The 24,635-nt window shown below is 41.7% G+C and overlaps 1 protein-coding gene across 5 annotated transcripts; it reads right to left on the bottom strand.

Annotated features, from left to right (window-relative positions):
- Nucleotides 1-1,844: 1,844 nt before the first annotated feature.
- Nucleotides 1,845-24,512, bottom strand: amdhd2 (amidohydrolase domain containing 2). 5 transcript variants are annotated; one of them, XM_084438568.1, is made up of 12 exons: nucleotides 24,390-24,512; nucleotides 23,632-23,757; nucleotides 21,511-21,647; nucleotides 21,228-21,367; nucleotides 20,951-21,005; nucleotides 19,482-19,694; nucleotides 16,746-16,834; nucleotides 15,078-15,222; nucleotides 13,349-13,456; nucleotides 13,048-13,122; nucleotides 5,069-5,170; nucleotides 1,845-2,163 (listed from the first exon to the last, which is right to left on the bottom strand). In XM_084438568.1, exons 2-12 carry the CDS (start codon nucleotides 23,712-23,714, stop codon nucleotides 2,081-2,083), a joined length of 1,230 nt encoding a protein of 409 aa, XP_084294694.1. In that variant the 5' UTR covers nucleotides 23,715-23,757; nucleotides 24,390-24,512; the 3' UTR covers nucleotides 1,845-2,080. The 5 variants fall into 5 exon arrangements, with proteins under 5 accessions (XP_084294694.1, XP_084294693.1, XP_084294695.1 ...); XM_084438567.1 differs by lacking the exon at nucleotides 24,390-24,512 and adding an exon at nucleotides 24,282-24,336; XM_084438569.1 differs by lacking the exon at nucleotides 24,390-24,512 and adding an exon at nucleotides 24,282-24,336 and having other exon boundaries at nucleotides 13,054-13,122.
- Nucleotides 24,513-24,635: the final 123 nt, after the last annotated feature.

Genomic DNA, 24,635 nt, shown 5'->3' with positions numbered 1-24,635 from the left:
CTGCAGCTAGAGCCTACATCGCTGAAGAGGGGATAAATTGGATCAAAACACCAGGAGAGTAAGTTGATGTAGGCCTAATATTGTGTCTGTTGTTGTTTAGCCTACAAACTTCACCGGATAGAGGTGAGGCGATGACTTCTTGAAGGTAGGCCTACTGTGGTTTTGTAGGCTACCACTCCATGGTGGAGTAGCCTACTTGTAGTCATTCATGTTTTATTGTGCATTGTTTGTAGGCTATGTGTTTCGTTTTCAATAAATACCTTTTTCTCTTCTCAAGATCTCCAGATCTGAACCCCATGAAGATGGTGTGGAACCAGTTGAAGACGTACGTTCGGTGCACAGCGAAACCTAGCAACAGACAGGAGCTGATTCATGCTATTGAAACTTTCTGGTATGAGGTACTGGATGTGAACATTTGCAATCAGTACATCGACCATCTCAAGAAAGTGTTGCCGAAGGTGGTGGAGGTTGCTGGTGGCCAGTCAGGAATGTGACATCCCCCCGGGACCTCTACTCAACTGTTTTATTTGTGTTCCCCGATCTGGACAACTGAAAATAGTGATGACATGCCTGTGTGTAGCCTACTGTAAGGCATGGGGCCGGACAGGAGCCTGTTAACTACTGGCTACACTTTTATACTGCATTACAGGCTATATACTGTATATTTTGTACTAGTGCACTACTGATACTGTACACACTTGTTTGGCATTTTTTGTTTTGTGCATATTATTCAATGACATACCTGTGTGTACAGAACCTTTTATGCAAATAAAAAAATAAAAATAAAAACATTGCCAACAGTGTCTTATTTCAAAATATTGTGTCTGTATCATTGTGTTGCCTGTGTCTGAAATGGGCTATACAAATGAAGTTTGATTTGATGACCCCCCACGCAAAACGTCTTGCAACCCCCAGTCCATCAAGTATATTACAATATGAATGACCTTTAACTGGGGTATTCCAGTAGAAGCATGGTTTCATCATTTCTCTGATGCGAGTGAGAATGTCTTCACTGCATCTTACCTGCTGATTCACCATCTTGCTGGTGAATGAGCAAAGCAGAACTGGCTGAATTTAATTTATTGCACCATTTTGAATACTTAACACAACTGCCACCACTGTCGGGGTCAGTTGAAGTCGAGCTTTTTCTGTTAATTGATGTCAAATTGTAAAGTTCACGTTTGTGTTTGGCTCAAACAATCAATCAGTCAGTAGTTAATAGTCCTACACTGGCAGGAAATCTTGTGGTGGAAGACAAACACTTCGCCCCGCGAAACAAAATCTACATGCACATAAAAGAAAGAAGGCCGGTATTTACCTGCATTGAAGCCATCTTTCCTGAAAGTCCATTGAAGTAACTCTTCCAATCCAGTCTGTTCAGTCATATTTTTTCTCTCATCATTACAGCGAGTGAGTGGGGGATTGTGGGAAGTGTGGTTCTTAAAACGCAGTGCCGATTTTATCATGACCAGACGGGCCGCCAAAGTGCAGAGTTATCTCATGTAGCTTTAAAAATAAAAAAAGATGTTTGGTAAGGCAGACACAGTCGTCTACGCCCGCGGATACTTATCAACCTATGGGGGTAAAGGAACACCATGACCAGGTTTGATTGACAGTGACGTAGCACAAGGACATACATGTAAATACAGGAACGAATATATATAGGAATGTGTAAATGAAATAAATGAAAAGAGAAATGTATAAATACGGAATTGAATTCTAAGGGAATAAATACATTCATTAATAAATAGGGAAATAAATACAGGAATTAATGCATGAGACAATAAAATAAATACATTTATACATATCAAATTCAATGTATTTATTAACGTATTAGTGTGCATTTTACATTTTATTTGTATTTGTACGTATACTTATTGATTACTTGACTTTGTTTCCTTTAGTCATTTTCTCATTGATATATTTATTTTTAATTATGACAGGATTCATCCTCCATACACTCAAAGATGTGAGTATAGTACTTGACATGAAAGGGACATGTTCTTATAGAGAATCGCCCTCTAGAAGCATAAATGATTGTCCATCATTGTACAGGCTCTTAGTTCATCTTCAGGGAACATTACTGTGGTAGTTTCCTCCAAACCTCCTCCCCAGATATGTAGGTGGCTCTGACATCGAGAGTGTCGTCCAGTAGAACCAGGTCTGAGGGAGGACACAGAGGTTATTATCACTGTGCACACACACAACTGCAACATCTTGCAAAGGCACTAAAACTGGAATACATGCACAATGTTTGAGGTCATACTGTAGTTATTGCACTGTGTTGCACACATCTATCCTGATGCACCTAATCCAATAATATGAATGAGACTCTTTGAGAGGTTTCTTTAGCAATCCTGCCCAGTGGTGAGTACATGTTGTTTGAAGTACAGTAGACCAATATACTGTAGCCACAGTAATGTAACATGTGTCAAAGCTCTGTGCTGGAGAAAATATGTTATACATCTTAGTTAGGGTGGTGATGGTTATTAGAATTTCCTGTCATTTTGAGAAACCCTAACTCATCACTTAAAACTTTTTTTTTTCTTCAATTGCCATGATTTTCCCACAATCCTCTTCATAGCCTCTGCAGCTGCTAAAGTCCTGCATTGGCTCTGTGGCTAAACCCCCCCAGGCTGTGCAGGTCTTACTGCCTATATAAGATGTATGTTACTGTAATATGTAATTTAAGATGTGACAATATGTGACTATAATACACTTTGTTTACATTCCTGACAGATGTACTGTATGAGCCAAAACAAACCACACAAAGAAATTTAAACATGGTATTATGGTACAATAAATAATATTACTATGATTAACAATCTCAATTTGGGGGGCGCTAGTGCGCAGGCGTATGGTGTAAATGTGTTTATATAGTGCTCCTCGCAACCTCGATAAACTGTAATGTTTACCACATTTTACTCAATCGCAGGCCAGTAGTGTGTGTCTACTCTCTTTATCTAAACTACAATTGTGAAAAAGTTATAATAATGCCGAAGCCAAGCGTCTCTGCCAAGGTTAAAACTACTGACGGCCAAGACACAGGAGCTAATGCTAGCAGCGGCTCTCCTCGCATCTCCACTGCCGTGCCGGAAGAATCAACGGACAAAACATACAGTATGCCATGTGCAAGGAGATCCTGCGCAACATTAATGAGTGTTTTGACACTTTTGAAACCACCTGTCGTTTGTGGCCTCGCAAGCTGACCTGCAAGCCCGTGTGGGCAAAGTGTCTGATTCCATACTTTAGGAAGCGTTAAAAGTTCAAAAGTGAAAAGGGCTAATGCACATCTTCAAAGATGTAGACAGGTGCGTAGAAAAAAGGCAAAGACTTTTCAAAAAAGAGAGGTCCCGCACACTGTCCTCACTGGCAAACTCAACTTTATTATGGCAAGAAAACAACGTTTCGGTCCACCGACCTTCGTCAGGATTGGGTTTATATAAATCTGCTGCTATAAAGGAGAACGAGGGGAAATTATTAGAGATTGAGAACATTGGGCCTCATTCACGAATGAAGTTAAGAATTTCTTAGGAAGCATTTCTTCTTAAACTCCACTTACACCGTTTACAAGAACATTCTGGCATTCGCCATTGAAGTAACCAGTACCTGTAATTGCAAAGAAGATTTGTAACTGTAGTTACTAATCTTCTAAGTAGCTTGCCCAACACTGAAATTATGTCATAATGTCAAACTGAGTTCAGAATCAGAATCATCAAGGTAGACGTGCACAAAAAAGTGTCTTCATGCACAATTCTAGGTGCTTTGGTTCAAAAGTTAAATTTTCAAGATGGTGCCAGCAGGTATTTTGGATTTGGCCCACTAGCAAAAAATGCTGGGATTACATTTTTTATAAAAGGTCCATAAAAGTCGAATCAACATCAAAAATGAATGGTCTCAGAATTTAGGTTCTAGACCAGGGGTACTCAAATACAAGTCCTGAAGGTCCACCAATTCTTTTCCCAATAACCCAAAGGTCCGTCTTTTAAGAAAACAATTACAATACAAACCCTCAACCGGTTCACACACACACACACACACACACACACACACACACACACACACACACACACACACACACACACACACAGCAAAGGTCAAAGGTGAATAAAACAATTTCAAGTCCTGTCTCCTCAAGTCCCGTCTCCTCTCCTATCTCCTCTCCTCGGGTCTTCTTCCTCTCCTCCTGTCTTATCTCCTCTCCTCCTGTCTTATCTACTCACCTCCTCTATCCTCTCCTCTCGTCTCCTCTCCTGTCTCCTCTCCTCATCTCCTGTCTTATCTCCTTACCTCCTGTCTCTTCACTTCCTGTATCCTATCCTCTTGTCTCCTCTCCTCACCAGCTGTCTTATTTCCTCATCTCCTTTCTTATCTCCTCACCTCCTGTCTTATCTCCTCACCTCCTCTATCCTCTCCTCTCGTCTCCTCTCTGTCTCCTCTCCTCATCTCCTGTCTTATCTCCTTACCTCCTGTCTCTTCACTTCCTGTATCCTATCCTCTTGTCTCCTCTCCTCACCAGCTGTCTTATTTCCTCACCTCCTGTCTTATCTCCTCACCTCCTGTCTTATCTCCTAACTTCCTGTATCCTCTCCTCCAGTCCGTTTTCATCCTGTTGATATCTTTGGACTTCAAAATGTCTATGTTTTGTTTCATAGTGGCGTTTCAAATTTCAAGAGCTACCGTTTTGTGGCATATTCACAAGAGCTACCATTTCGTGGCATACATCGGTTTGGTTCTCATTGGAGGGAGGATCAAGGAATAATTTTCGATTCATTCATCCGAATTGCCTATTTTCACTGTTGATTTTTCTTTTGTCCACCTGTGAACATGCCTAAGCTACACTAGAAATAACTAAGGCTAAAACTAACGTCAGGATAACTACTAGCTAGCTGACTGCAGACGAAACTAACGTTTGTTGCGCTGTCAACTCATTTGGGGAGTTGGGGCTTTGAAGATAGATGTTCTAGAGTTCCTACTAAATTGTCACATTTGTGTACAGTAATTAAGTATTTTGTTCTGATTCTTAGCAATGAATGGTAGAGGTGGCCCCTACTGTTCAATGCCTCACCTGCGTCTGTGCCATAATTCAGGGTGCCTTTGCGATGGCTGATACCAAGGAGTTGAGCTGGATGGAGTGAGGCAGCCTCAAGAGCTTCCTCCACACTGCAGCCTGTTAAAAACATAAAAATACGTGTAGTCTAATGATGCATGCAAGCAGGGCCGGCCCGACCCTATAAACAAAGTCAACATTTGTTTAGCACAGGGCCACATCCCCCAAAAATGTTTTTTCTTTTTTTCTTCTTTTCCCTAATCAACAATAAACAGTACACACAACCATAATAAAGAAATGTAATATGTTTTGTTATATATATTTTTTACCAATTTCTTAAAACCTAATTTTGGAACTAGGAAGGAGGATTTTAAATTGTGACAGCAATACAGTTACACCAAAAATATTGTTTCCATGGTAACACGCACATGAAGAGAGCTGTGAGTAAGACTGCCTTGACAGAGAGTGAAATGGAGAGTTTGAAGAGAAAGAAATACTTTCAGACATCCCGGAAAGAAGACTTCCTGTTTCTTATGGAAAGTTTTAAAGGTACTGGGCCTGTGTTTTGAAAAGAAAAAGGGTCAATAATAAGAGAGAACCATCTGTTTGAAGTAGAATGTTTTATTCTGTTCTATGTAGGCCTAATAGTTTTAGTGGCCCTCATTTATCAAACTGGCACACATTCTATCGCACATTCCATCGCACAAATGATGGTAGGACTGCGTCCACGTGTGATCTACCAAACAATCGTATGCCACCAATCCCAGCGCACGAATGATCGGGCGTTGATAAATGTGGCGGCTGGAATCAATCATACAGTAGGACCCCACTTATCCGAACCCAACGGGACCAAATAGACCCAATAGACCAAATTCAATAAGTGGTATACTTCTTTCATATGGACTCATAATAGACCAATAAAACCCTTAATTACTTGTGAAAATGCATTAAAATTGCAATCAAATAGACAACTAAACTCATATAGCCTAGCCTATAATAGACCTACAGTAGCCTATAATAAAATAACCGAATTTCCACTTGAGTGCGTGCTTTGATCAAATAGCCTACAGTACTTTATCCTCAAATGAGGCGTAGGCCTACGCTGCATCGATAGGCTATTCGCAGAACATAATGGTATAGCCTAAAAACAACCCAACATTAGAACAATTACAACAAATGATAATCAATAAATAAATAAATGAAATGACAGACAAGTTGTCGTGTCTTAGGCTATTGTAGCCTAAAAGAAAGTCTCTAAAACAACCGATGTAAGCTAACGTGGCCTAGGCTGTAGGCTATATTTAACAAATACAGTAGGTTTAGTAGGCTAATCTACATGCCCACAACACGTCTGTGTTCCTGAAGTCCATTAACTGGGAACGAAAAATGACTCGATGCTGCAGGTTGCTGACGCGCTTTCTGGCTACCAAGGAATGCAGCTCTCGCGCAGCAGACTCGTTTGCGTTTTGCGCTCGACATTAGAGTAACAAAGAAATGAAACGTGACAGTAGGCTACAGCCTACTGGCAACATGTAGGTCTACATACAGTTCTGTTTTTATTCACAGTAGGATACAGTATTGTAATGAAAATCCCACCAGTAACCAGATAGCAGGCTAAAAAAAAATATATAGTTTTTTAAGCCTAGCTGTCCGGTAGACCGGGAGGTTCGGATCTCTGAAGTTCGGATGAGTGGGATCCTACTGTAATTAGAATATCACGTCCCTATATATTCTGGGTTCAGAGGCCTCACCCCTAGAGTTCACGACATGGACAAGAGGAATACGACCAAAAAGAGAAACTTCTGAGGCTGAAATAGAGGTTTTAACCTCTCAAGTGCAGTCTAACCAACCGGTGCTATTTGGTAGCCTCAAAGGTGGCATCAAAGGAAGCAACAAAAATGCGGTATGGAGAGAAATCACTGCTGCGATGAACAGCGTTTCTGTCGAACTCCAACAGAAGTATGAATTTTTAATTTATCCTACATCTTTACATGACAGTAGGCTATGGCCTATATAATATAGTATGATTGCTCATGTCCCAATCATTTTACATGAAGGTGAAGAAAAAATGGTCCGATTTGAAACCCGCCACCAAAAAGCGTGTTACAGCGCTCATAAATGAAACCCTGAGAGAGGGCTTGAACGAGATTAACGAAACCCTGAAATCTCAGAAATAAAATGGGCTATTTGAATGTTGTGCATTGTCTGACTTTCTTGAATGGAATAGCTTGCAGCTAAACATGAGTAATAGCCTACATTTAAAAGCGACTGATGAAGTCCTGTCTCCTTCGGATAGCCCCAGCTGGGGCTGCGCTGGGCACGGCTCTCTGGGCATGGGCTCGTCTGGCTGCACGGGGACCTGAAGAGGAACTCTGTTGTCCTGCGCAATATTGTGCAGAACCGCACAGGCCAGAATGATGCTGCAGACCGTCACCACCAGCAGCCTAGCCTAACAAGTAGGCTATCTCAAAATGTAAGTGAACTTGATTTTAGGCCCACAGTAACAAAAGGCGTTCATGGCAAACACTTTGGAAATACCTATTTATGTAACGATATCCCTACTAACACAGTACGTAAAACTGACGGGACACATTGGTGTAATTGTGGTAACTTTGCGACGTCACCAGCAGCGGACCTAGCTGACACCTAGCTGACACTTGCCTTTTCAGTCGCAAAATAACCAAAATAGCCGTCCTCAAGTACACTGTAAGGGAACGTAGCCGCCACTGCTGCTTAAATCCGTAACTACGATGTAATTAAATAACGTGACAATGTGGTTAGATCACAGTCCCAATCTGACTTTATTGGAAATGTGTCACAGTGGGTCAGAACATTTGTAAATTACTTAGGTTTTAAAATAAATTTTGAAGTCATACAGTTACAGAATTGTAATAATGAGGAGAAATCCTGCATGTCTGTTTTGTGTGTAATTTCTCATTTACAGTTAATATTAACACTAAAGATTTGCAGTCTAGGCCTAATAAAAAGAATGATAAAAAATATGCCTATGAATAAAGTCCTAATTTTGCAACCTAAATGTGAGCAATGAACGCTGAGCATTGAACGTAGAATGCAAGGCATTGGGCTACTTTCTTAGGTGACACAATTGAAGAACTAGACAAACAAGTTACACACTCTGTGCCAGTAGGTGGCTGTATGCACATTAAAGTTGTTTGCGATCCGCCACTAAACCTAGCGAAGGAGAAGAAGAACGAGAACGGTAAACTTCCGCCCCGTTTGAAACAGAAGGAGAAAGACCAACACGCTTTGTCTCCGCGACAACACAGATCCTGTAAGTATCTCAATTTCAATGTATACATTAGTATGTATACATACATACTATGTATTTTGGTATCGTCCCAGATAAAACACCAACGTTATGTGCAAGCTACCCTATTGTAATGATTATCTATATGCAGATGCTCTCTTTCCAATGTTGGCTAACTAGCTAGCCAGCTAACGTGATTAGCCTTTTTCGGGCATGGTGGAGTCTTCTCAAGTCTAGCAGGCTCGCGCGAGCTCCTGCACGTTCGTACTGTTTCATCGCTTGGAATAAAATGCGATAATTAGCTTACTCATTGATTTCGCATTAACCCACGACACCGTTAGTATGTGTTTGTTTTTAGGCATTCATTTTTCCGAAGTTAACGTTAACAGAATACTAGAAGCCCCAACAACGGAGCTAGGCTAGCTAGCAGGATTTGTTATAGCAGCCATCTTGGCTCATTTTGTTACAGCAGCCATCTTGGTGGATTTCATGTTACTCTTAACTGTTGAAATGGTTGCTCATTCTGTCAAACGGGTAAAGAATTGTGTACTACGTTTTCACTCACATACAAATCCAAATTTTGCATAATAGGTACTCATGATGTGGACTACTAATAGAGGCGCTAAGACGGCCCCAGGCGTGGCCAGGGGCAGTCCTGGGACAGCACCACAGGCTCTGTGAGTCTTGTTCAGTTGAATGCCCTCATGAGTATTAACAGAAGAGCACCATATACATATGCACACATACACTCTAACATGTCGCTCTCTCCTCAGCTCAGCCCAATGGTCTCTGATGGTTCTGTCTGGCCAGCCCTTAGGTGGAGAAACACCTGATCATCAATAAAGGCACACGTAAGTACAAATGCACATACGTTTCCATAGACGGGATAAACAAAAGGGAATATTGATATTGAGTTAATGTTAGCGGTAGACATGTGAGATTCATAAGACGCATCACTGACGCCAGTGACGCCACAATATCAGGGAAATTGAGCAATTGCTTCCCTGTAGTGCAAACTTGCAAGATTCGCTCAGTTATTAACCCTTCTTGCCTTTTTTGTTGTTGGTTTTCTCTCTCCTCCTTCCTCTCTGTGCAGTTCTCCTGTGTGCTGAGCCGCTATCCCATGTATTGCCACTGCTGACAGGGTAGAGCTCAGCCCCATGCAGAAGTGAGTGATGAGGAGAGGGAAGATCATTTTCCCGTTTTTTTCCCCTCCAGTTTTAGGAACCGTCTCAAGAATGTGTTCCCCACTTTTATGCCTTTAAATCAGGGTTGGAGTATTCCAGGTGTGTGGCCATGGCCATGAACACCAGTAGAGGAGGGAACCAAGTGTCTCATTCTCTCTCCACAGTTGTGTGGTTGTAACCCCCCACTAGCTACATATTCATTCAATCTTTATTTAACCTTGTGAATCAATTGAGAGTAAGCTCTCATTTACAATGACGTATAATCACTCTATATTTGAACTTGTACTACAGGTGAGATAATCCTTTTTAATGGTCTCTCTCATTCGCTCTCCTAGCTGTGATGTTAGAGTTGTGCAAGACTTGGGTGTTCTCCTGCTCTGAGTGCCCATTCTCCTATACCTCCCAGATCTACCTCCACAAGCACATCAAGAGGAGCCATGACAACCTCTGTCTGCTGAGGAACACACAGAGCATTATGAAGTAGCCAGTGCCTTGGCGAAGGTGTTTGAGCAGCAGTCATCAATGGATTAACTCCCAAGACACAAGGAAGAGACAGCGCAACACACGCTATGACTCCAGTGACGAAGGTAATATAATAAAGTGCATTCAACAGTCCCAAAAGAGTACTACTTGAGTTGACTAATCTGAGCTAATTTACCTCTACTATATGTTCCAGTGCCCAGGCAGCCGGTCGGCAGAACTCAGACCAGACCAGCTATGCCAGGTGCCAGAGCCGGAAGGCCTGCTCTGCCAGTTATCAATGCAGGTATCCATGCATGTTTGTGTTGGTGAAATGTCTATGCATATTTGCACACTTAGTTAACTCAGGACTTTCGGAAGACTCATGTACTCAGTTCACTAATTCGCTCATCTCACATCTCACTACTCGGCAGTAGATGTTCGTCCCGGGTCCTTTGAGCCAAGGCGCTGTGAGCCCAGGCCCTTCAGCCCTTCAGACGTCCAGGCACGAGCAGCATGCATCAGCGATTAGCACCCCGGCCAGACCAGGTCAGGGTCTGACATGTCTCATGTCGAGTTGATTCTTCCCCTTATGCCAGAATCACTACGCCGCCAGCACCATAGTTTCCTGCTCATCCCTTTATCCTCTGGTTTTCAGGTAGTTCTCTGATGCCATCGCCTGTGAGACCAACAGCTCCAGCAGTGTTGCCATCAAGCTCTGCAGATGCTGGTATGCTGAATTTTGTGAACTACTTCATGCTGCATGTAGGGATATACTTTGAGCTGAATATCCATTATGGGACCGTACAATTACTTATAGCCACATCTGTGTTTAATATCCAGACTTCCAGAGGATGATGTGTCAGCAGTTCTCCAGCGTCATGCAGAGTCTGAGGGAGATGGCACAGACAATGATGAGACTGGAGCAGAGGCTGGAGCAGAGACTGTCCGGCGAGTCTGCAGACAGCTATCGGGGAGCAGTACTGGATGACCTGCACCCTGCTAAAACGGAGGAGGAGCTGCTGGTCTTGGAGGAGCAGCTGAAGGACAAGGATCATCAAAGGAAGATGGTGAGTAACTTCAGGGCAGAACTTTGTTCCTTATTTTTGCAGGGAAGTGTTAAGGAAATGTAAAAGTAAATGATTGTCTTTATGTTTTGCAGACACGATATCTGAGCTTCATGCCATGTGCATTGAAACCATTCCCTTTTTGGTTAAAAGGTGCAGTTATGGCCTGTAAGCCAAGCACCACTGTGACGGAGGTGTCTGCCCAGCTGCAGGAGATGCTGAAACATGCCCCTGCTCGATTCAAAAAGGTATGTGATGTCAGGCAGTTAATTTTCTCGTATCCAGTGACATGGCACGCTTCCAATGAACGTATGCGACTTGCTTTTACAGCCATTTCATTATGTCCTTAGGCATCTGCTCCAGCCCAGCTGACCTCCCCAGCCCAGCCCCTGACCGCAGCTCCAGCCCTGACCACAGTGGAGTATTCAGATGAGGATGACCTCTTCTGCCCAGACCCTCGATTCAGATGTGGGTGACCCCCAGCCCGTCTCCCTAAACCTGCCTTTCCAGCCTGCAAGGATGGATGCCTTTTTTGTAAATAGTTTTTGTAAATTTTAACCTTTTTTTTGTGGGATACAACGGTCTGTTCCCGGTCTGCCTGCCACAGAATGCGCACTGTTTCATTTTTGTTTTTAGAACTTTTGCAATTGTCAGATAATGGGTTGCTAGCCAGAGCTTGTACATGCTTTTTTTTGCTTTTCTGGCTATGTGTAATGTGACAGACCGTAAACCTCATCCTTGTAAATATGTATACTTTTAATTTGTAATGTACTTTGTGTAATAAAATGTTCTAAACTGTTAATGGTGTTCAGTCTTATATTGGTTTGTATCATAATGCTTGCTGCTATATCCCCATATAGCATTAATTCGTTTTTGTACTGGTAAATGCTAAATATAGCCAGTGGTACTGCAAATGCTAAATATAGCCAGTGGTCAGTAAGTGACCATATTTGCACCGTGCGAAAAAGACGTGCAGACCAAGTCATATAAATACCTGTAAATCTAGTGTCAGCCAAGTGAGTTTATTACGGAAGTTCCTGCCCACGTTTTTTGCACGCGGCCGCACCGTATTTGCACCGTGCGAAAAAGACGTGCAGACCAAGTCATATAAATACCTGTTAATCTAGTGTCAGCCAAGTGAGTTTATAACGGAGGTTCCTGCCCACGTGATCACGTGCGTTCTTTGCACGCGGCCGCAACTTCTGAATGACGTGTCGTTCTTACGTAGCGTCTACTAAACGGCAGATCTCGCGTTTCCGTAAATGGCCGCGTAATTTCCGCACGCGGCGCAGACGAATCGTCACCTATAGCGGCCGTATGTAGAACGTTTGCGCAACCTGCGTGTGTTAGTAGGGATATAGGCCATATTGTCAAGGCCTTTAGAATATGTAATATTCTGACATAGTCTGCATTTTTGGACTGCTTATATGCCAGTCAGATTATAATTTCAGTATTCTCCGATTTGCGTGATTGAGTCCGGTAGGTTAGGTTTAAAGGCTAGCTCCTCTCCTTGGACAGTTGTAGGCTTTCGTCTAAGAAGTATACGACTATCTCAAAATGAAAGGGACATTATTCTTTGACCAAAAACCTGGTTACCCTGTCAATTGAAAACTATTTTAGGGATGTGTGACGAGGCCTTAACAAAATATCTTGTCATAGGGTAGGCTACTTATATTAAAGTGATGAACAGGCCTATGTGGCTGCGCTTAGAAGCCAGCCAGGATCAGTCTGAAACTTGCGTACACGGTCTGAGACTTGTCGTGAGATTTGATCGCAGTGTCCGCTCACGTCCAAATTGATAAATGCTGAACTTGGCGTGGAAATGATCGTGCGCCCAGTTTTCTGTTGTACGATTGCTTAGTAAATGAGGGCCAGTGTGTTTTGGTATGGGGTTATACATTGCGTAAGAAACCGAGGGCCCCATATTGCCTTTTGGTTTAGGGCTGCCAAAAACCTTGGGCCGGCCCTGCACGCATGCACACACAAAGATATGCAAACAAGTACATGCACACATACTCTCACCTGAGGCCTGTTTGAAGTGCTTGACACACATATCCATTGTGGCTATACTGCCACTGAGGGTTTTGGTGCCTACGAAAGAGGCATTGGTGTTAGTTCTAAAGTTTTTATTTTCCTTAAAAAACAGGATTAACTAACAGAATAATGCTAATAGCAAACTGGACAACTGGATTAGGGTCAATTCCATTTCAGTTCAGTCAATACAGAAAGTGAGTTTAACTTGTGCAAATGCAACTGATGCTTTCAGTGTGCGGTACACTTTAGTTACATTGAATATGTTGACAATGGAGATAATGACCTGCCACATAAGCATGAAGCCCCTGGATCTCAATGACCTGCTGACCCAAAGTGTGACGTCCAGGAGGAAGGCCCATTGCTGTGATGGCATCGGTCACCAACACCAGACCTGAGGAACAAACAAGCATTCATAAGTAAATTCTCTCATGTCTCTGTGGATACAAATTAAAGGATTTTGATTTTGTGTGGGGACTGTAACAGCAACATGTCACATCACTGGTTTTCACTTGTTTTCAAGGTGCCTTTTAAGGTAGCCTGAGCAGTCCCTTCAGGTCACCATTTTGTATGTCTTTTGCTGTCACTCACTGAGCGTGTGAGTCACAGCAGCCTATACACAACTTTAGCACATTTGTGAAATAGCCCATTAAAGCCCAATTCAGGCTCTAAATCCATCGACTTCCTCCCTAACAATCTTAAAAGGCGACACGTAAACGAAAAATGGGAAATATCTCTTAGCCTACTGTCTGCAACCATGGTGTTGAATTAGCGTGAGCAAGAGTAGCATTAGAGTTGGTCAACTCCATACAACTGTACTGTAGTACATTATGGTGGTGTATAAGCATATTTCTTGAGACGGTAAGCCATGTTCCCTGTTTTTTGTTTCCATGTCACCATTTAAGATTGTTAGGGAGGAAGTTTGAGCTTAGAAGTTAGAGATTGTTAGGAAGGAAGGTAGAGCCTGAATTAGCAAATGTGCTAAAGTTATCTATATGCTGCCTTTAAAGGCAATCTTCTAGTGATGAAGGGAGACCTAGTGATGCACCGATGTTAGCCTACCATCGGCTCATCTGCAAATAACATGACATTCATGATGGCAGTGGCCGATGTTTATGTCACACCAATTATGACAATTTTTTTGTGCAAAGTGTTAGTCTACCCAGCTGCAGATTTGTAGAAGATCTGTGACGTAAGAGGGCAATGCGCAGGCTATGTGCCATACTCTCGTGTAGTTTGTTTTCCTATTTAAGTGAATAAATATTACAGCCGTTTGGGAATATTTCACCGTCTCAGGGAAAGATAAGCGTTAAGCCTATTTTTTGGGATCATTAGATTACTTCATATTTTTTTTGTCCGCCTATTATTTGTATTTGTATATAGTTATTTGGTGAATTTTATTTGGTGAATTTTCTTTCTTTATCTAGTCTACACTGTGAGCTGTAAATAGTGAGTAGGCTATGCGTCTCAGCCGGCTATGGAGACGCAGTGTGCGCTTGCCGCAGAATGTTCCATTCCAGCTACACTGTGGATGTCATCTTGCTTTGCACAAACATGTATAGCCTAATCTTAAAATATGACGCCAGAAATAGTTCACACTTTTAAAAAAGGTACCTATTATGCAAATGTGAAAATTGCCATTTTGGAACCAAAGACTTAATTTCTTTGTTTCCCTGGCACAAAAGGGAGAATAAAAGAAACAATCGGCCATCGACATCAGCCTGGAATTTTGCAATCGGTGCATCCCTACTTCACCTCACACCTCATCAGTATTGCTATGCCAGCTCACTGGGCTAGCTCTTGGGTCCTCTGCCTGGCAAACACACGTGACCACCACTGAAACTACCACTTAGAAGAAATAAAAGGCTAAATTGATGAGTGAGTTTAACCAACTCAACTTGGTTACGCCTACAGTTATAATGCATTACAATGCTGTCATAATGAATTGTAAAACTTTTTAAATGGATGGTTTTCTGCATCATAATCTTGTAATATATCATATTTATCCTTAGTGCCTGAAGGGTGTGCTCGGTGAGCGATACGGAGGGCAGCAGGGTTGGTGTGGATGCCGTCAGCAATCATGCCGTAGAACACTGTTCTGCCTTGGGGGATCTGGTCACTGGTCAGCAGTCCAACAATGCCAGGGTCTCGATGGTGAAACTACAACCCCCCATCATCACAACAAATAGATACAATATGTTCATTAACATTGATTAATTAAAGACATAATAGTTCCCTACATCTGACATTTTAGACCTGTAGCTGGTCATAGATTTCATGTCATAGATTTCATGTGTGCTTTTCTGTCAAATGTTTCACAAAATGGCTAATTCACTTACTGTGTTAGCGTACTGATTGCATCTCGTTTTCCGATTATTTCCTTTCAAGCATAATTTACCAATCCCAATATGAGCGGAATGTCTAACACCACAGTTACTAGTTAGTTATTTTAGTTTTGGATATTTTTATAAATGGCTTAAAATAATACTACAATGGTCTTTTCTGCCATCCATGGCTTTGCATTTGAGAATACTATCCCTAAGTTTTCAGAATCAAAATGGAAAAGGCTGCATTTAGGAAGCAACTAAATTAATGTATGATATTAATCTACACTATATGGAGTATTGGGCCACCTACTCATTACACCTACAGGAGCTTTTATGATATCCCATTCTAAATTCATAGGCATTAATATGGAATTGGCCCCCCATTGCAGCTATAACAGTTTCCACTCTTCTGGGAAGGCATTCAACAAGATTTTGGAGTGTGTCTGTAGGAATTTTTGCCCATTCATCCAAAAGAGCATTTGTGAGGTCAGACACTGAATGTTGTTTGCATCTCTAGTGAGGTTGGTGGAAGAATTTGACTGGCCGCACAGAGCCCAGACCGCCAACCCCATCGAACACCTTTGGGAAGAACTACTGTAGAACGGAGATTGCGAGCTAGGCCCTCTCGTCCAACATCAGTGTCTGACCTCACAAATGCTCTTCTGGATGAATGGGCACACATTCCCACAGACACACTCCAAAATCTTGTAGAAAGCCTTTCCCAGAAGAGTGGAAGTTGTTATAGTTGGAGGGACCAACTCCATATTAAAGTCTATGAATTTAGAACGGGATGTCATAAAAGCTCCTGTGGGTGTAATGTGTAGGTGTCCCAATACTTTTGTCCATAAAGTGTATAGTATAGCACTGATAAATATCTATCATCTTTCTTAGGTTCTTGTTTGCTTAGTTTATTTTAGATAATTATGAATTAATTTGGTGCCTTTTGTCTGTCAGATCAAGTAAAGGTTCCTTTTAACTCACAAGCAACATTGTGTTGAAGAGGTGAGTAATGAATGATGATCCATGCTACTCTCTTCGGCTTGGGTCTTTTTTTATACAGTAAATGGCTTCAAATTATACTACCATGGTCTGTTCTGCCATCCATGGCTTTGAATTTAAGACTACATTTTCCCCAACACTATCCATAGGTTTTCTGAATCAAAGTGGAAAAGGCTGCATTTAGGAAACAACTAAATTCATGTATGATATTAAGCTACACTATAGCACTGATAAATATCTCATCTTTCTTAGGTTCGTGTTTGCTTAGCTTCTATTAGATAATTATGAATTAATCTGGTGCCTTGTGTCTGTCAGATCCTCATTAATGCCAGTCAAGTATGGGTTAATTTAACTCACAGGCAACATTGCGTTGAAGAGGTGAGTAATGAACGATGCTCCATGCTGCACTGCCTCTTCGGCTTGGGAGAGATTTGCCACCGAGTGTCCTAAATGTAGAGAAAGTTACTTTAAGAAACAGTTGAGTGGGTTATGCATTTAGTGACCTAAATGTGGAACAAGTTAGTACCCAAATCAGGGAACAAATAGGATTTGTGTAGTCTGTTTCCCAGACACAGATGTCGTTCAAGATAGAATTTAAACTTTCAAACCTTTTCAGTGATATCTAAACAATACAAATTCATCTCTTGCCCCGCCTACAGTACAGTGGGTGCAGTGCCCCTCAGAGGGATTATTAACTGCAACTGAAGTTACAACAAGGCACAACCTGACAGAAGTTCTAATCTACTGTATTGTAGCAAGATCACCTCGATATTTGTCAGATGTCACCAAGATATTTGTCAGATATCAGCTGAAATAATTTAACATGCCTCCATTCAAGGTCAATGGAACGCTATGTAAACAGGAAGTGAGGTCTAATTGCTTAAAGGAAAGGGCCATGGTTTGGGGAAATTAGCTTATTTGCCATCTCCTCAGAGTCAGATAAGTAGATACAGTCAAGCCAAAACATCTGCACACCACTTTAACCTTCTCTACATTTTATTATGTTACTGACTTATTCTGCAATAGATTGAGTTCATTTTTTGTTTTATATGTACACAAGTGTGCACACCCAAAAGTGAGCTGAGGTGCATTTTCTGTCCACTGATGCTGCTTGAGATGTTTCTACAACTTAATTGGAGTCCACCTGTGGTAAATTAAAGTGACTGATTATTACAAATAACAAATTAAATGGACATGACTGGGGGTTGCCAACACCTGCCTATAAAAGGTCCCAGAGTTGACAGTGCATGTCAGAGCAAACTCCAAGCCATGGGGTCAAAGGAATTATCTGCAGACATCAGAAACAGGATTGTGTCAAGGCATAGATCTGGACAAGCGTACGGAAACATTTCCGCAGCTTTACAGGTCCCAAAGAGCACAGTGGCCACAATCATCCAAGAGGTTTGGAACCACCAAGAATCTTCCTAGACCTGGCTGCCCAGCCCAAATGAGCAATCGGGGAAGACAGGCCTTGGCCAGGAGGTGAGCAGGAACCCAAGGGTCACTCTGACAGAGCTCCAGCATATCCTTGTGGAGATGGGAGAAACTTTGAGAAGATCAACCATCCAGGAAGCACTCCACCAATCAGGCCTTTATGTTAGAGGGGACAGATGGAAGCCACTCCTTAGTAAAAGGCACATGACAGCCCGCTTGGAGTTTGCCAAAAGGCACCTAGAGGACTCTCAAATGATGAGAGTCAAGAATCTCTGGTCTGATGAAAGCAAAATTGACCTTCTTGGCCTGAATGCCAAGCGTCACATCTGGAGGAAACCAGGCACCGCTCATCACCGGGCTACTACCATTCCTACAATGAAGCATGGTGGGGCAGCATCATGATGTGACGATATTTTTCAGCAGCGGGAACGAGGCGACTAGTCCTGATAGAGGGAAAGATTGATACAGCTAAGGACACCAAGATCCTTGAAGAAAACCTGCTTCAGAGCTCTCTGGACCTGAGACTGGGGCAAAGGTTTACCTTCCAACATGATCTGAAGCACACAGCCAAGAGAACAAGGGAGTGGCTTCGGAGAAAGTCTGTGAATGTTCTTGAGTGGCCCAGCCAGACCTGAATCCAACTGAACATTTGTGGAAAGAGCTGAAATGGCCATGTACCGACGCTCCCCATCCAACCTGATGGAGCTTGCAAGGATATGCCAAGAGGAATGGGCAAAAATCCCCAGAAACAAGTGTGCCAAGCTCATTGCTTCTTTTCCAAGACACCTTGAAGCTGTAATCACTACCAAAGGTGCATCAACCAAGTATAGGCTAAGGGTGTGTACAGATATGTAACCCCTAAATAAGCTATTTTTGTCAGAAAAATGAAATTGCATTTTTTCGAAAAACCTTCATTATTGCCTACTGTGTGTAGATGTTTGGGGCAAAAACGTGGAAAGTGAAAGGGGTGTGCAGACTTTCCGGCTTGACTGTACAAACCCTTCTCTGTGTGTGCAGTAGTCAGCATTGTGATCTGTGCCGTTAGCCTAGCTTAAATGCAATTGCTGGAAGTGAGTTAGCACCAGTAGCCTGTAGCTCCCTCAAAAGTAACGAAATACACTTTCCAACAACTTTCGTATTTACATGTTGTGACTTGTGTATTTACCACATGTAGAAATAACAATGTTTAATGAGACACTAATGATTAAAGCAGATACTGTACATACTCTAAACTATTTTCTTCTTGCCAAACCACCACTGCCTGAGCATAGTGAATACACACAGCACCTCAAAAGCCCTGTTGTAACAGAGGTGGCAGGTGACTCTGCATAAACAGGTAATGTAATAGCTTAATGCATCATTTCCTTGTTGTTCTACTTATCTAACAAATATCTAGGTGATATCTGACAAATATCTAGCTGATATGTGACATCTGACTCCTGAGGATGTCCTAAAATGGCCACCTTACCTCTTTGGACAAAATAAAACAGCTCACTCAGCCTATTAGCACTCCCTCCCTCCATTATGACCATATGTGACCATATATGACCATTTCTATGACCAATGAAGTGTTATGGGCAGGCTAAACATTTAACTGGCAACAAGAGATGTTTTTCTAATTACAATAACACCCTATTTATCTAGTCTTCTGAAACCCACCTAAAGACACAGTGATGCCCCTGCGTGCCAATTCATGAACCACTACCTGGCTACTGGCAAGCTCAGGGGCTAACGTCAACATGGCAACATTGTCCAGAGTCCCGTAGGTGTCCAGTAGGTCTTTTATTCCACCTGACTGGAATGTGCGTAGATATTGCTCCGGGTGGGCTCCCTTCTTTTCCAGACTGATGAATGGACCCTCTAAATGAAAGCCTGGAGACGGTGAGGAGGATTCATGTGATTGATATGGTTGAAAGGGGCTCATGTCAGAACATAGCCTACAGTATATAATGACTCATTCATGTTCATTAAGAGACAGAATAACAATTTAATATAATTTAATAATCCTGGGTATTGAATGACATAAAATTGTACTATGCCTATACAACAGTTAGTTCCAACCAGGTAATTGGATTGGACATACTATGTATTAACAGCACTCGGTCTTTTAACTATAGGACAATATTTATACTGGGGTGAGTTTAACCAACTTGTTTCCTACAGTACTCGAGGACTCACAAGAACCCAGTTTCACTCGGTAACATATGTTCATCATTTTAATCTCTATAGTAATGTAATAGTTTTAGGAACTACTTTTCTTGACAAGAGTTCACTAAAATGATAGTGATGATGGGACATATACGACACCAGGGCGTCGGAGCTTCTGTCACCAATGTGAAGCACACTGTGCCGAAACAGCGTAGCAGAGATTTGTCAAACGACAATGACCACGTATTAAATCAGCCGTGTACCGCAGTAGGCTTAGCTACATCGTCTGCTGTCTCCACTCCAGTTACAATGCAATGGCTGCTATGATTTCTGCAAACCCCCAGATGTCACTGTAGCCTACTCTCCAGTTTCAATGCCTCTGAGCTTCCGCTCTTTTTCTGGCACAATGAGAAAGCCACAAAAGCTTTACAAGGCTTTGTCCACCCATCCTTAAAAATCGATATAAAAGACGCTGAAATAGTCTTATAGTATTTATCCCTGTGATATACTGCCGATATACCACACCCTCTCACAAGTTATTGCTTGAATGTCGCTTGTAGAACTGTTGTATAAAAGCAATATAACACTTGAGGTTGTGCTGTTATATTGAATATCAGCACAGGTGTGAGTACCTTCAGTACCCGGCCAGTGGTCTCACAGCTGTGCTGATATTCAATATAACAGCATTCCCTCTTGTGTGATATTGCTTAATTGTAATATGGTGGAAAATTACATTACTTGGCAAAAAACAGTAATGTGGAATAGTAAATGTCAATCCAAAATTAACAAGTTAAAATGTTTAATGATTCATGTTTCATCTATGTTAATGTATTTTCTTTTTACAATATCTGTTTTTTCAAGAATAAATTAAAATTATCACTAGACACAGATTCAGTCTCAGATTATTTTATCCTAACAAGGATATTCCAATCCTAGAACTGTGGTTGAGGATGACCTGTCCTCCTTGGTGGCATCCTTACCTAACACCCCAGCTCCATCTGCTCCTCCATCATGAACTCTGACCTCAGGCAGGACCTTGAAAACAGAAGGAGCCGCTATCTGTAACTTTACAGTCCCAAAGGGGAATAAAATACTATTTTTGGTGTAAAATTATATGGGAAATCTTTGAATTTCCTATTGATCCAGCCCTAAATTAAGAAGTGTCTTGAAGCACTGCAGATGGTCCAGGAAGAGACAATACTTTAGCAGGAGAGAGAAAGTCGCAATAGGTTATACTGAGTAGATGCACCGCAATACCTTGTGGTAGATGTTTGGAGGGGAGGTTACCAAGGTAGGACAGAAAGATGTGACACCATGCTCCAGTATTTTTGTCGCCACTAAGGCCACACCCCCTTTGACGTCATCCGTTGCTTGAGAGAAGTCGATGCCGTATCCTCCTGAGGACAGACACTTCAGTTGTTAAAAATAAAAAGGACAATGACATTCCATCTGTAAGGAGAAAAATAGGATGTGAAACCAAACAACCAACCAACATGCATTAGAAACAAAATAATGGAGTCTGGAGGGCTATTGGGCTTACCATTTATTTGAACATCTATGAAACCAGGAGCGATGATGCATCCTTTGCAGTCCACAATCTTATCTGCATAACCCTCCTCATCAAAGAACAGCTTCTCTGGGTCTAGAATCTTCCCTTCACGGACCCAGAGGTCCTCTCTGAAGTAAATGCACATGCACGCATGCACACACACACACGTACAGTATATTAATGAAGTGCATAGTAACAAAGACAACCACATTTTGCCCACAATGTTACCGATAGTATTATATACGTTGATCTCAAGTATTTGGACAGTGATACGTTTTGAAATGATACAATGACTATGAGGTAATTTCTATTCAACCAGAGAAGTCTTTTCGAAACCAATCATCTTAGATCATCTTAATATTAATTATACAAAAGATGGAGAATCTACGTATTGCAGCATGCATTTGGAGAAATATCTAAACATTAATGAGAAATAAGCTAATTAAACAATACACCACAGTGTCATCGGAATAAAGGTGCAAATTACAAATTATAATTATACGGGGCCAAGCACGAAGTGTGAGGCACCCAATTGTAATTAGGGGCCAAGCACCGAAGGTGCGAGGAACCTATTGTAATTGGTAGTATTACTATTCTTCAATAGAAGTCTATGGCAGCACCTAATAGCCGTCTGGTCGCTTTTTACGCAAATTATGGCTATTCAAGCAGCGTTCCGTTCATAATAACACTGATTTGCGGAGGCAGTTTGGCGTTGTATGCCTTCACAGCTTGCCTGCAAATGTGTGATCAGAGTAAGGTAAGTATAAGATAAACTGTGTCTCTTCATAATCAGAATCAGAACTTGTTTATTGTCATGTAGTTTTTCAACATACTAGGAATTTGCTTTGGGCATGATGCATATTCCAAGTAGGCTATGTTGAAAAACTGCATGGCAATAAACAAATTCTGATTATAAATAAGCACAGTACTGAGTGTAATGTTCATATCTTACCTTACTCTATTCATGCAGGCAAGCCATGAAGGCATACAACACCAAATTCAAATAGTTGAATAGTGCTATTCAACGTAAGGAAAAGGCCTAACGTTAAATATTAAAATAAGCGCTCTCTTATTGTAGGCTAGACGGAGTTAGTGTTGTCATGAGTTTATTAGGCTAGTTGGTGGGAAAAAATCCACACTGTGACATCCCTAATGGCCAGGTTTATTTGCAAAGTACTGTATTTTATCCTCATGTTGTCAGACACCAACAGACACCATAAGGCCACATCCACATGAACATGGATATTTCTAAAAATGCATACCCCCCCTCCAGTAAAAAAAAAAAAAAAGTGCATCCACACAAACAGATTTTTGGAAAATATCACCGTCCACACGACAAGGAAAAGGATGGAGATAAAAAGGCTTTAAGGCTTGCATCTGCCGGGCCTGGTCCAGAAGTGACATTTGCGGCGTAGTCTTATTTTGGACCTCGTATTACGGAGAAGTGGATAAAAACTATTTGCCGCAGTATATTTATTTGCCTCCTCTCGGCAGTGTAGTGGTGGAGTAAAGCCAGGTTCATTTCTAATGCATTAATCAAGCCTAGCAACATGGACCAAATATAAAGAGCTGGCATTATTCTGCTCCAACTGTTCCTGGCACATGCGCAATAGAGAATGGCGTGCAAAGGCGACCCGAAAGCTCTGTTTTACCCTTCCTCACAAATCCACTTAAACCAGAGTTTTTAAAGATCTCCACCTTGGAAGGCATCCTTAAAAAGATCAGTTTTCAGTGACCCAAAACTCTGTGTACGTGTGGACAGGAGGCCAAAACGCGGAGAAAATAGTATGTTTTCATAAATATCCGTGTATGTGTGGAGGGGCCTAAGACTCCACAGGCAAATGCAAAACATAGAATTAAGACAAGATATTGACGGCTCTCTGCGCATGTGCAAATGAGGCAAACAAGCACACCTACCTAGTTGTAATAGCAATTGTTCAAATACTTTTCTTGGCCTAAAATAGGTGGAATATGTAATAAAAAAGAGATGTGATTTCTAAATGGTTTACTTGTCACCTATCAAATTCAGTGGTGGAGTCAAAATATCAAAAATGTGTCCCTGTCCAAATATCCTCAAATCTGTGTGTGTGTGTGTGTAAATTGAACGTGTACCTCTGCAGCTTATGATCTCTCAGTATCCTGCAGCTGACGAACTGGGTTATAGGTGCCTCGGACACAGACTTATTGGAAGGCATTTTACCCAACCTCTCCTCATGTGCAGAGACAAGTTGACTTATTCTGTAATATGATGACAACAAATTGCTTTTTCAAAACATGCTTTAAAGTAGGGTGGGCACTTCAGAGGGCAGTCACTATCCCTCTGAATTCTTCTACACCGTTTTAGATCAAGTCTTAAATTAAAGGAGATTGTATTATCACTCGCCAACCCATAAACTTCCCAAGATGACGTCTTTGGTGCAGCTTTGACTTTGACCCCATACCAGTCATATTGTAGCTACCAACTGTGTGTTGATCTGTTTTCCACATGCTTGAAAAACAAAGACCATACCAAAAATGCTAATTAAATCAATAATATTTAAATAGCCTATAATTAATACTAGCCTAGCATAGCATACTGTAAATGTAGCTGTCAACATACAACTTCGAGCCTCGGTTCATCCGGGTGTGCTTCTAGATCTGCTATAGACCTGGTCCAGGGAGATATCCTACATGATATCGCCCTGGACCAGGTCTAGATCTGCTATAGCTATTTTCTATAAAGGTGATATAGACAAATATCTACTACTAATATGTTTACTTGCCGATTACAGCTACCAAATGATAACCAAATGAACTCTCGCCTGAGAATCGAACCCAAAGGAAGGCGTCATGTGAGACCATGCAATCAGCTGATCAAAACCAAAACATACCGAATGGCACAGATCCACTGGCGGAAGCGATTTGACGATTGTCTAGTTTATTCCTTGCATTACATAGCACTACACTCATCCAGTGAGGCATTGACCAAAGTTAAACCTGACTGTTTACTCTCCAGGAATTGCAAATGGTGCGAGTTTGAAAAAACACAGGAAGGAACGAACTTATACGAATACAAGGCTGTCTTCTTTTCGCTTCCCTCAAGGTTGACGCTAGAATGGATCGTCCGGAGGGGAGCC

Source organism: Borostomias antarcticus (assembly GCF_949987555.1).
Source record: "Borostomias antarcticus genome assembly, chromosome: 5".
Lineage (NCBI taxonomy): Eukaryota > Metazoa > Chordata > Actinopteri > Stomiiformes > Stomiidae > Borostomias > Borostomias antarcticus.
This window is presented reverse-complemented; position numbering and strand designations above follow the sequence as displayed.